Below are 12,889 nucleotides of genomic sequence, written 5' to 3'. Positions count from 1 at the left end.
TCAGGTTCAGGTTCTGGTTCTGGTTCTGGTTCTGGTTCAGGTTCAGGTTCAGGTTCAGATTCTGGTTCTGGTTCTGGTTTTGGTTCAGTTTCATGTTCAGGTTCTGTCTAGGTTCAGGTTCAGGTTCTGTTTCAGGTTCTGGTTCTGGTTCAACCTGTGACCAAAAAATACTGCAAAAGTATAAAGAAATGAAATGAAATGTGTTTATTTTCTCCCCCTAGTGTTAAAAAGTAAGAACTGCAGTCATGTCGTTGTTGTATATTTTTATTTCATTAGTTTACACTTCTCTGTTGGAATGTCTTACTTTAGCTTAAAGAACCACACCGTGTTTTAATGAGCGCTGAACTCTGATTGGACGTTGTGTTTCTCCTGAACCTCCAGAGAATCCATCACCGCTCTGAAGATGGCGGCGACAGCCACGGCGCCGGGGTCGGGCAGCGTGAGCCGCTCGGCGGCGATGTAACTGGCTCGCCCCGCCCTCGCTGTGAGGTCACGGGTTGACTCCGCCCCCGAGGCTGCTTTCTGGGGGGAAAAACACAAACAAAACAAACAAAACAAAGGTGAGAAAAATACATGAAGTGAAATGACATCATAAGTTCTAAAAAAGTGTCGCGTACCTGCACTGCAGCCTGCAGTACCAGCATCTCTCCACCAGGCGGAGCTGTGGTCAGCTTCATCAGCTCGTCCACAGCAGGACACAGAGCGTCCAACTGAAAAGACATCAAAGGATCAATCACACAGTTTCATCCTGAAACCACTTTTCAAAATAAAAGAGTTTGTTTTTAATGAAATGATTGAAGTGTCTGACCATCGTTCTGTCTCCAGGATCAGCTCCACCGTACCTGGAGGACATTTGAATTCATCAATTCAATCATTTTTATTATTATTATTTTTATCATTATTATTTCAGGATTATTAACAACTATTTTCTATATTTAAATGATGAATTAAACTCATATAAACCAAATAAAACCGCAAAGAATTTCAATACTATCTTGACAAATAAAAGAAAGACCTCCTCATGGCCTGCGTCCCAGCATGCATTGCGGCGGCCCAGGCCGCAGCGTTGCTCCGCCCCTCCGTCACATGACCTGCAGCTGCAGTCAGGAACAAACTGTACAGCTGAGAAAAGAAACAGCAGGTCAATTCAGCCACATGGTGAGTGTAGTGTTTCAAGTTCTCCACCAGAGGGCGCAGCACAGAAGTAGTACGTACGGCGTTAGCGTGACGTCAATAAAAAAGAATTTGATCGAGGCTGAATTTATGGGATTTATTTCCTGTGACTCATCAAAGTTTGACGCTAATGAGCAGATATTTGTTACAGATTATTGTTTTTCCCTAAATGTTGACTTAAAAATACGCGTCTCAACTGAACTGTGATGTAAAAACAACAAAAACAAGAAAACGCTTTATTCCGGCCCAAAACGTACCATTCAATTATTTCAGTTTGTTTAATTTTTTAAATTTTTTTTTACTTTTTCAAGCAGATTTTTCATCCCAATTATCAATTAACAATTATCGCAAAAATAAATTTAACATAATTGTTTTTTGTGAACTGTATATTGTTCAATTTCAAAATAAACTCTTATTCTGAAATTCTATGAACTATTGACACAAATATAATTTCTGTGAAAATCCCGCCCACCTCGTAATACTTTTAGCCCATTTGAGTTGGAGAGCCCTGTTCATGTGCTGCCCCCTACAGGTCATGTGAGTATTGCATTCATCTCTGTATGTGTGTGTGTGTGTGAAGACCTACTGCTCCTGAAGATCCGCCCATCTTCTCCTGGACCAGTCCAGCCAGGACAGACAGCAGTTTCCCGGGGCAACCGGGGATCACATGACCCTGGAGCCACTCCTGAACGGCTGAAAAAACAATAACAAACAAACAAACAAACAAACTAACAAACATTGACCTTGTGTGTGTTTTTGTGTTATTTTACAGAGTTTAACATCCTCTCGGAGTTGCACCTCTGGCCGCCTGAGCGTGAGTGTTCCCACAATCTCCGTCCCCGGCAGCACGATCCAGGGAGTTGAGTTCCTCCTGTTTCTGCAACAGCGTGGAACAAACGCGCTCTAACGCGTCACGCATCACGGGACTCAGTGGACCTGCACGACACACACACACACACAATCAGGTACGATTATACACACTTGACCAGCGGCGCCCCCTAGTGTTGGTGTGAGTTTGCGACGTTTGAAGATGGCGGTGAACACAAACCCTCGGAGTGCGCCTCGTTGTCCTCCTGCGGTCGCGTCCCTGCCGCCGCAGCGGCTCCGACCACGGTGCTGCGTCCACTCACGCATGCACCGCTGAGGTTTGGCCAGGCGGGGGCGCTAGTCTTAGCATCTGTGTGGGATAAAGGAATTGGTGAAGGAAGCATGAATACGTGTGTGTGTGTGCGTGCGTGTTCTCACCAAACAGCGTTAGCGTGCGGTCGTTAGCGATCATCACGCTCAGCGACATTCCCGCCATCTCCAGTGACGTCATGAACGACCCGCACATCACCCTGGCAACCGTCACCCCGCGGCTCTCTGTAACCACGGAAACCGGCCGTTACAGGAAACCCCGACTTTAATCTGCCCGCGCGCGAGAGCGCGGCTACTTCCTGTTACCGCTAACGCGTGAACGACTGCGACAATGAAACGTAAGAATAGTGAGAATAAGCTAATGTGTTACGGTGAAACTGTTTCACACAGGAAGTAGCTCGAGCCAAAGTCAGTGGCTCTTATTTTGAAGGGATCTGATGAATTGTATAATTAATTATAATAATTAAGGTATTTTATGAGAAAAACTGAAAAATGTAACTTAACGTTATTTTAGTTAAAATCTCCGTAAGTGCCGTAAATGACGATGGGCGAGTTTGATAAAATAAATTAATGATGCACTGCAACGCAGGACCATGATTTGGCATGTGGCGCCACCTACCGCCGTCTACCAATCATTGCAGTCAGTAGAGTCTCAGCGACCGAGCAACCACGGGTTGCCAGTTACGTCAGAAAACGAAACCAAACAGACCTCGGTGTTTTGAATTTGAATGTAGTAACCGTTTTTGGCCACATTCTTACATATGGCGCCTTTTATTAAATAGTGAAATAATTATACTTTTTTTTTTTTTTTTTTTACATAAAATGAATTGGTATTTTAATAAATTCATGACACATTTAATAACACATTTAATGAATTAGTGACGCATTTAATCATTTAATTTTGGCACTTTCTGTACTCCACAGTCACACTTTTAAAACGAGTCTGAACACACGTTACGTGAATACTACGTGGTCGCACAGGAAGTGGCTCTAAGGCCATGCTGCAGTCACAGCGCCCTCTGCTGGACCTCACAGTCAGTGTGATGCACTTCACGGCTGGATATGTTAAATTCATACAGGTTTTTTAAGGTTCAGGTTTGATTTTTTTTCTCTCAGGCATCAAACAGAAACCTGGATCACACACACACACAGACACAGACACACACAGACACAGACACAGACACAGACACAGACACAGACACAGACACAGACACAGACACAGACACACACACACACAGACACACACACACAGACACACACACAGTTTGTCATAGTTACCCAGACAGATGACGGCAGCTCGAGTAACAACAGCCATCTCCAAACATGACAGAGCTCCGAGGTTGTTCACACACACAACCACACGGTCTCCTGCAACACACACACACACACACACACACACACACACACACACACACACACACACACACACACACACACACACACACACACACACACAGTCTAAATAAACACATTTAAAGTCACAGTAGATGTAATAATGTGTGTGTGTGTGTGTGTGTGTGTGTGTGTGTGTGATGACCTGGTTTGAGCGGCAGACGTGATTGGCTGTCAGGGTTGGTCATGTGATCCATCATAGTTCTCACCACCTGGTCTGCGGTCGTCACCTGATGATGATGAGGATGATGATGAAGGTGATGAACAACAACAACTGTTAATCAGGTGTTAAAGGAGTCACAGGTCTGAGGTCGACTCACCTTTGACCTCTTGACTCCAGGTTCACCGTGAATCCCTGCAAAACAAGACGGACACGTGAGGACATCGTTATTATCTCTTTATCCACTGACTGTTTCAATTGGTTAGTTTAAGTCTATGATGTCTACGTCACATGATCACGTCTTTATCTCACTGTGAAACTGAAGTTTGTAAACCACTCACTCTCCCACACCAAAGTCCATAGAGAAAACCAGTGATTTTAGCTCACAGGGACACAGGAGCTGCTGGTCCTCTGCTGCCTCGTGTGGTCACTTTGTGTCACTGAGTTAAGTCTAAAGTAAATATTTTAAAAGCTGAATTCACTAAAATCAAAGTGAGTGACTTTGGTGTGGGAGAGTGAGTGACTTTGGTGTGGGAGAGTGAGTGACTTTGGTGTGTGAGAGTGAGTGACTTCGGTGTGAGAGAGTGAGTGACTTTGGTGTGGAACAGTGAGTGGCTTTGGTGTGGCAGAGTGAGTGACTTTGGTGTGAGAGAGTGAGTGACTTTGGTGTGGGAGAGTGAGTGACTTTGGTGTGAGAGAGTGAGTGACTTTGGTATGAGAGAGTGAGTGACTTTGGTGTGGGACAGTGAGTGACTTTGGTGTGAGAGAGTGAGTGACTTTGGTGTGAGAGAGTGAGTGACTTTGGTGTGGGAGAGTGAGTGACTTTGGTGTGAGAGAGTGAGTGACTTTGGTGTAAGAGAGTGAGTGACTTTGGTGTGGGAGAGTGAGTGACTTTGGTGTAAGAGAGTGAGTGACTTTGGTGTGGGAGAGTGAGTGACTTTGGTGTGAGAGAGTGAGTGACTTTGGTGTAAGAGAGTGAGTGACTTTGGTGTGAGAGAGTGAGTGACTTTGGTGTAAGAGAGTGAGTGACTTTGGTGTAAGAGAGTGAGTGACTTTGGTGTGAGAGAGTGAGTGACTTTGGTGTGGGAGAGTGAGTGACTTTGGTGTGAGAGAGTGAGTGACTTTGGTGTAAGAGAGTGAGTGACTTTGGTGTGGGAGAGTGAGTGACTTTGGTGTGGGAGAGTGAGTGACTTTGGTGTGGGAGAGTGAGTGACTTTGGTGTGAGAGAGTGAGTGACTTTGGTGTAAGAGAGTGAGTGACTTTGGTGTGAGAGAGTGAGTGACTTTGGTGTAAGAGAGTGAGTGACTTTGGTGTAAGAGAGTGAGTGACTTTGGTGTGAGAGAGTGAGTGACTTTGGTGTGGGAGAGTGAGTGACTTTGGTGTGAGAGAGTGAGTGACTTTGGTGTAAGAGAGTGAGTGACTTTGGTGTGGGAGAGTGAGTGACTTTGGTGTGGGAGAGTGAGTGACTTTGGTGTGAGAGAGTGAGTGACTTTGGTGTAAGAGAGTGAGTGACTTTGGTGTGGGAGAGTGAGTGACTTTGGTGTGGGAGAGTGAGTGACTTTGGTGTGAGAGAGTGAGTGACTTTGGTGTAAGAGAGTGAGTGACTTTGGTGTGGGAGAGTGAGTGACTTTGGTGTGGGAGAGTGAGTGACTTTGGTGTGAGAGAGTGAGTGACTTTGGTGTAAGAGAGTGAGTGACTTTGGTGTGGGAGAGTGAGTGACTTTGGTGTGGCAGAGTGAGTGACTTTGGTGTAAGAGAGTGAGTGACTTTGGTGTAAGAGAGTGAGTGACTTTGGTGTGGGAGAGTGAGTGACTTTGGTGTGGGAGAGTGAGTGACTTTGGTGTGAGAGAGTGAGTGACTTTGGTGTAAGAGAGTGAGTGACTTTGGTGTGGGAGAGTGAGTGACTTTGGTGTGGGAGAGTGAGTGACTTTGGTGTGAGAGAGTGAGTGACTTTGGTGTAAGAGAGTGAGTGACTTTGGTGTGGGAGAGTGAGTGACTTTGGTGTGGCAGAGTGAGCGACTTTGGTGTAAGAGAGTGAGTGACTTTGGTGTAAGAGAGTGAGTGACTTTGGTGTGGGAGAGTGAGTGACTTTGGTGTGGCAGAGTGAGTGAGAAGTTTAAACCTTGTTGTCTTCAGTCATTAGTCTCTTACCCAGTCCCAGCTCCATGTCTCCAGGCTGCAGCTGAAATGAAGGCAAACAGCCTGGGACGCTGCACGGAGACAGACTAACCCCCAGAGTTCCTGCAGGACGACAAACACCGAGACAAAAAGGTGATTTTATTTCTTGGTGGAAAAACGACGACAGCGAGGTGGAGGTGAAACTCACCCATCCCTTTTAAGACCTCCGTCACCGTGGCAACAATCTGCTCCAATGAGGAGCCGTCTTCTGCCATGGCACCTGCCAGCTGACAGGAAGTGAGTGAAGGGAAGTTCAGAGGAAGTGTAAGTTATGATTTACTGCTCTGTCTGTGTTTATTCAAAGTGACGTGAAGTGTACGCTGCAGTAAAACCCTCCTTCTTCACGCTTTGTTCACCTTGTGTACGAGGACGGCGCCACACAGGCCCCTCCTCCCGGCTTTACCCGCCCGCTCAAAGGCACAGTCCTCGGCGACGATCACCGCGTCCACGGCGACGCCGCGGTTACGAGCTTGTTCTGCCGCCAGCCCGAAGTTCAGCCGGTCGCCCGTGTAGTTCTTCACGATGAGGAGGACGCCGGACGCTCCTGTAGGGGGAGGAGCCAAGAAATAGAGTTTAAACACAGACACATGCAGAGGCGACTCTAGAGTCTGTAGGGGCCCTGGGCAAACATTCCCAGGGGGCCCTTCCTTCAAACCAGCGTTCATCACCATTATGTTATAAATAGTTCAAAATATTATTTTTTTCCGAAATGAATGAAATAACGTGGAAAAACCTTGTAATTAAAAAGTATGTGAAAATATAAATGTAAAGAAGAATAAAATACTGTAAATAGCTTTAAAAAAACTATATAAACTTAGTAAAAAAATACATTACACTGTAAAAAACCCACACTATAAAACAATATAAATATATAGAACAATAAAATACTGTAAATAGCTTTTTAAAACTATATAAACTTAGTAAAAAAAATACATTACACTGTAAAAAAACCCACATTATAAAATAATATAAATGTAAAGAACAATAAAATACTGTAAATAGCTAAAAAAAAACTATATAAACTTAGTAAAAAAAATACATCACACTGTAAAAAACCCACATTATAAAACAATATAAATATATAGAACAATAAAATACTGTAAATAGCTAAAAAAAAAAAACTATATAAACTTAGTAAAAAAAAATACATTACACTGTGAAAAACCCACATTACAAAACAATATAAATATATAGAACAATAAAATACTGTGAATAGCTAAAAAAAAAAAACTATATAAACTTAGTAAAAAAAAATACATCACACTGTAAAAAACCCACATTATAAAACAATATAAATATATAGAACAATAAAATACTGTGAATAGCTAAAAAAAACAACTATATAAACTTAGTAAAAAAATACATTACACTGTAAAAAACCCACAACAATAAAATGCTGTAAATAACTGAAAAAAACATATATAAACTGAGTAAAAAAGATATGCATTACACTGTAAATAATCCTCTTCATTTTCCAACTTGCAGAAGGATAACTTCACACAGGTTAAAGTGTTGGGGGGCCCCCTATCAGCTCGGGGCCCCGAGCAGTTGCCTGCCTTGCCTGTTCACAAGCTGCGCCCCTGGACATGTGTTGTAATAAATACTGTACATTTCTATTGTTTATTCCCTAAAGCCTTTAACACAAGCTAATATATAATATAAGCACCATCATCAATATGAGAAAAACAAATCAGACTATACCAAAGCTTCCCTGTTACCTGCACGGTGTACGGCTAAGATGGCGGCGAGGACGCTGGCAGGAGGTGGAGACGCAAACACTCCGCCTGCAACTGCAGCCGACAACATTCCTGCTCCCACATAACCTGGAGACGCAGACGAGAGAGATTAAAGTCAGTTAGATTACAGATTATCAGTCAAAAGGTAGTGCAGGAAGTAGGAAGTGTCATTTCTGTGTCAGCTGTGAAGGATCCACCTCCATGTGCCGGCTCGTGTCCTGATCCTCCTCCAGACACCAGAGCCACTTTCCCCCTCAGGTCGTCCAGGTCGGACCTGACCACGACCCTGTGACCCTGCAGCAGAGACAAACCCCCGCTGGACCGTACCAAACCACAGAGAGCCTCGTCCACGCAGTCGTCCACCGAGTTCAGCAGCTTCCTCTGAGGCTGAAACGACGCAAATAAATGTGTCTGAAATTCAGGTTTTTGACGTGTGGTTGTGGAGAGACACTGATAAATCATCTAAAGAACACGATCACGTCTTTATCTCAGTGTTAGACTGAAGTTTGTAAACCACTCACTCTCCCACGCCAAAGCCCATAGAGAAAACCAGTGATTTTAGCTCACAGGGACACAGGAGCTTCTGGTCCTCTGCTGCCTCGTGTGGTCACTTTGTGTCACTGAATTAAGTCTAAAGGAAATATTTTAAAAGCTGAATTCACTAAAATTGACTTTGGTGTGGGAGAGTGAGTGACTTTGGTGTGGGAGAGTGAGTGACTTTGGTGTGAGAGAGTGAGTGACTTTGGTGTGTGAGAGTGAGTGACTTTGGTGTAGGAGAGTGAGTGACTTTGGTGTGTGAGAGTGAGTGACTTTGGTGTGTGAGAGTGAGTGACTTTGGTGTGGGAGAGTGAGTGACTTTGGTGTGTGAGAGTGAGTGACTTTGGTGTGTGAGAGTGAGTGACTTTGGTGTGAGAGAGTGAGTGACTTTGGTGTAGGAGAGTGAGTGACTTTGGTGTGTGAGAGTGAGTGACTTTGGTGTAGGAGAGTGAGTGACTTTGGTGTGGGAGAGTGAGTGACTTTGGTGTGTGAGAGTGAGTCCACATTTACACACTTTAACAAAACTTGAATTGTCCCTTTAATACACACGGTATTAGAATTAGTATAAGAATCACGATGTGACGTCATAAGACCTTGTAATGCGGTGTTAACACAGACGATGACGTCACTAGAACGTGAAGTTTCATGAGCGCAGACTCTGGACTCTGATCTGTCATCACGAGCTAATGCTAACATCTGTAAAACAACACCTGTCCTCCTTCGTGTCACTACAAACTAACACTCTGACACTTTTCTCAGTCAAACGTACTAATAATCTTATAAAATATATTTTTAAAATCATTGTATTTTCACTTGTTTACCTCCATTTGTGACATTTCTTGCTTCTTTTCCCTCTCGATAAACTGGAACCAGCAGCGTCAAGTCAGCTACGTTGCGCTAGCATGCCACCGGATGTAGTGTGCTTAACCTTCAAAGTAAAAGCCCATGATTTTTATTCAGGTTTGATGTTATTTATAATACCTGCACAGGACAAACTCTCAAATAATGACAAGTAGTCACTGTAAAAACTTGACTAATAATGGATAATATCACAGTAATTTAATAAATAATAACTAAAAAATGAACTTTTTTTTATTTTATGATTTTATTTTGAAATAGCACAGGAAGTTGTGCCTTATTCACACAAAACATGTCAAAAGAAAGTTAATTACATTAGATTTTTTTTTCAATTCAGAGGATGCTGATAAAAAGGTGGAAAAAGTTGTTTTTAACTTAAAATAGAGTATATATTGATATAAATTATTGTGTATATTTAGATTTATTGGGCGAGTTAGTGTAAATGTGATAATAAGTGTTTATAAAATGATGAAAACATTTCCAGTCACTCCTTCCATCGGGCTCCGTGTGGTTTTATTTTGAAAATAACACAGGACGTTTTGAGTCACACAAAATATGTCAACGCAGTCTTCACGGTAACTTAATGACATTTTTGAAAATGAAAATAATATTAAATATAAAAATGTATCATGAAATAAATACATACAATAGATGTAAATGTGATAAAGGTTTATATAAACTTATAAAAGTCATTGCTCAGGTGTTCATAGGTTAATACTTCCGGTCACTCCTCCCATCCAGTGCTCGACTCCTCCCCTGTCAAACAAGTTATATCCCGCTCACTCGGGACGCCCTGTAATCTGACCAAACACACCCTGTGACTCACGGAGCTCGGCTCGACTCGGCTCCGTTCGGCTCGGCTCGGCTCGGCTCCGTCCACAGCGGCACAACATGCAGGATGTCGAGCATGGAGACAGCCGCGGAACACGAGCGCATCCTCCGGGAGATAGAGAGCACGGACACCAACTGTATCGGACCGACGCTGCGGTGAGTTTAACCCCGTCACAAAAACCTCCGTCAACAGCCTGGCTGCTCCGGCTGCTGCCGCCGCCGCCGCTGCTCCCCGGCTCCCCCGCTCCCTCCCCCGGGGGGAGAAGCAGCTGAACTCTCGGCGTCACTCAGCTGCTAGCCGCGCTAGCGTTAGCTTGCTCCAAACTTTAACGCTCGTGCATCCATTATCGGACAGCGGTCGGCTAACTTTAGCAAACACTGTCGCCGGCGACTGTTTCACACACTTCACTCCACGCGAGTGACTTTAAACTCTGTCGCGTTCCGCCGACGCTCTTTTTAGGCTTATTTTTAACTTTTCCCCCCGTCAAACTTCATTTATGTTTTAGCAAACTCAGGCTTCGGCTAAGCTAAGGGAGCTAACTGATTGTCATTCTGCTCACTGGTGTCAGCGGCTGCTGCTGTTTGTTTGTTTGTTTGTTTACGTGTGTGTGTGTGTGATTAGCACGTGCTAGCTTTTGTGGTTTACTGTTTTATTTTGTCAATAATAACGATTTTCGGGAACATTTAAGTGTCGCTGTAGAGTTTAAGCGACGATGTTTAAATGTAGCAGAGGAGGAGGGAGTGTCAAGTGCAGCAGTCTGAACAAACCCTGAATAATAATGAATGACAAACACCGCAGAGGCTCAATTAGCATCGATAAAACACACGTGATTAAGATTAGGATTGAGATTAATCTCATGTCACACACGATACAACGAGCTTCCTTTGATCTCTAAGAGTTCCTTTAATGTCCTGACTCATTTGTTCACAGGAGCAGAAAATGTCACCATAACAAAAACAGCCGCACTTTAACCCTTTAAGGTTCTTCTCAACCATTTGGTCGAGCACACTTTAAGTCACTACATCTCATTGAAAAATGCATTAAACTGAACTCACTAACACTTAATGTGACTTGTTCTGAATGTTGTACTTTATGAATTATGTAGAGCTGAAATGATTAATCGATGAATCGATTATGAATCGATTACTAAATAAATCGTCAACTATTTTGATAATCGATTAATCGGTTTGAAGCTTTTTTCATGATTAAAACAAGATTTCTGATTGTTTCAGCTTCTTAAATGTGAATATTTTCTCAGTCTTTGCTCCACATAAAGAAATCATTAAAACTGAATCATTTTGGTTTGTGGACAAAACAAGACATTCAGGAACATTTTCATTTCCAGGTTTGACAAACACTGATCAATGTTTTCTTTAACATTTTCTGCCATTTTATGGACCAATCAATTCATCGATTAATCGAGAAAATAATCGACAGATTAATCGATTACAAAAATAATCGTTAGATGCAGCTCTAGAATTATGCAAACGTGGTTTATTATGAACGGACGTCTCAACAGTTTGGTAGGGGTCTGTATCTGAAATACTGTAGGGTCTCATTTCAAAATAAATAAATATGGATTGTTGTTAAGTTAATAAAATAAAATAATAAAATAATAAAAAATGCAAAGAAATAATTAGAATATTAGTTATATTTTGGGGATTTTAACACTTTAAATGCCACTATGTTTACACAACTCCAGTAGTGTCAAAACAGCAAATAAACTAAATTTCAAGAGTATTTGTTTATTATTATAATTGTTGTTGTTGTTGTTATTAGGCCCTGAGATGGGTCAATGATTTGCAGCAACATTGATTTTGATGAATTGTTGTTTTTTTCAGAGCCAGATTTAAAAACATACAAAAAAAACCCACATTTGTTCCTATGGACAAAAATGTCCATTTGAAAACTATTGAAAATACTGTTTTTGATCCCACATTTATGTTGGACTACTCGCCTTAAAGTTAAATTAACTAGTGCACCTGAGTGAGAATAATATTGCATGTGTGTTTTGATTTATTTGACATATTAAAAACATATAAACACAGTACAGCACTGCGTCATAATACTGTGAAATGTGTAGGAACTGTAAAGTAAATATAAGCTCGAGTTCGAAGCTTTGTTTACTTTTTTTATATCTTCTTGTTGCCTTTACTCAGGACTTTAGTCAGATTTACATAACTTAAATATATTCAACCACGTTTGGCAATGTGATGGATCGTAAATATTATTATAAGTATAATTACAAACAAGGAAATTAAATCTCTGTTCTACTGAATTCTATTTCTTTTCATGTGGTAGAATATTAAACATTTTCCTCGCCATTATTGTCTGTCTAACGATTAATCTGTCAGTTACTTTCAGGATGACTCGAGTAATCGTTTGGTTTAAAAATGTCGTTTATTAAAGTTTGGAGTCGCTGACGTTCTGTTTTGTTTTTGTCCTCGAACACAAAACGATTCACTCTGAATGATTTCTTTGTTTTTATGGAGCAAAGAAACTCCTCATCTGTTAAGAACCTGAAAAATCACACAGACTGGTTTGAAATGTTAATAAAAACAAGTTTATGAAAACAGTTTAATAATCGACTGATAATGGATTAATGGGATAACTGTTCAGCTCTAAAACACACTGACATGTTCTTCACTGTAGATAAACACAGCATAATTGATTATAAATGGATATGACAGGATTGTTTTTGTTGCTCTGGTTGACTTTAGCTGGTGTTTGTTGTTTGTTAATGTTAATTTCTCATGTGTGATTAAAGCACAGAGTGTTGAAGTAATAAACCCACCACAGAGAAGCTCTGCTCAGTGTTTGTTGTGCATTTTAATGCTCGTGAGTTGTTGTTGTTTAATTATTTAGAGGGAAATGTCTGTTAAAGGAT

At 41.8% G+C, this 12,889-nt stretch overlaps 2 protein-coding genes across 3 annotated transcripts in view; one reads left to right on the top strand and one right to left on the bottom strand.

The window, feature by feature from the left end:
* Positions 1-259: 259 nt before the first annotated feature.
* Positions 260-9,204, bottom strand: tkfc (triokinase/FMN cyclase). The gene is made up of 17 exons (XM_083908612.1): positions 9,134-9,204; positions 7,973-8,162; positions 7,758-7,862; positions 6,396-6,583; positions 6,188-6,266; positions 6,013-6,102; positions 4,023-4,057; positions 3,848-3,932; positions 3,589-3,678; positions 2,419-2,535; positions 2,222-2,350; positions 1,972-2,109; positions 1,760-1,866; positions 1,016-1,122; positions 809-842; positions 618-710; positions 260-522 (listed from the first exon to the last, which is right to left on the bottom strand). The coding sequence occupies exons 1-17, from the start codon at positions 9,146-9,148 to the stop codon at positions 331-333; spliced, it is 1,794 nt and encodes a 597-aa protein (XP_083764738.1). The 5' UTR covers positions 9,149-9,204; the 3' UTR covers positions 260-330.
* Positions 9,205-9,986: 782 nt separating this feature from the next.
* Positions 9,987-12,889, top strand: part of exoc6b (exocyst complex component 6B) — a 55,555-nt gene continuing 52,652 nt past the window's right edge. For both annotated transcript variants that reach the window (XM_083910066.1, XM_083910065.1), the window contains exon 1: positions 9,987-10,157. In XM_083910066.1, coding sequence (XP_083766192.1) covers positions 10,069-10,157 — 89 coding nt within the window. In that variant the 5' untranslated portion in view covers positions 9,987-10,068. The remainder of the gene's footprint in view (positions 10,158-12,889) is intronic.

The sequence above is a fragment of the Microchirus variegatus genome (genome assembly GCF_963457635.1).
Source record: "Microchirus variegatus genome assembly, chromosome: 2".
Lineage (NCBI taxonomy): Eukaryota > Metazoa > Chordata > Actinopteri > Pleuronectiformes > Soleidae > Microchirus > Microchirus variegatus.
Note: the sequence above shows the minus strand (reverse complement) of the source record. Positions and strands in the feature narration are given on the sequence as shown.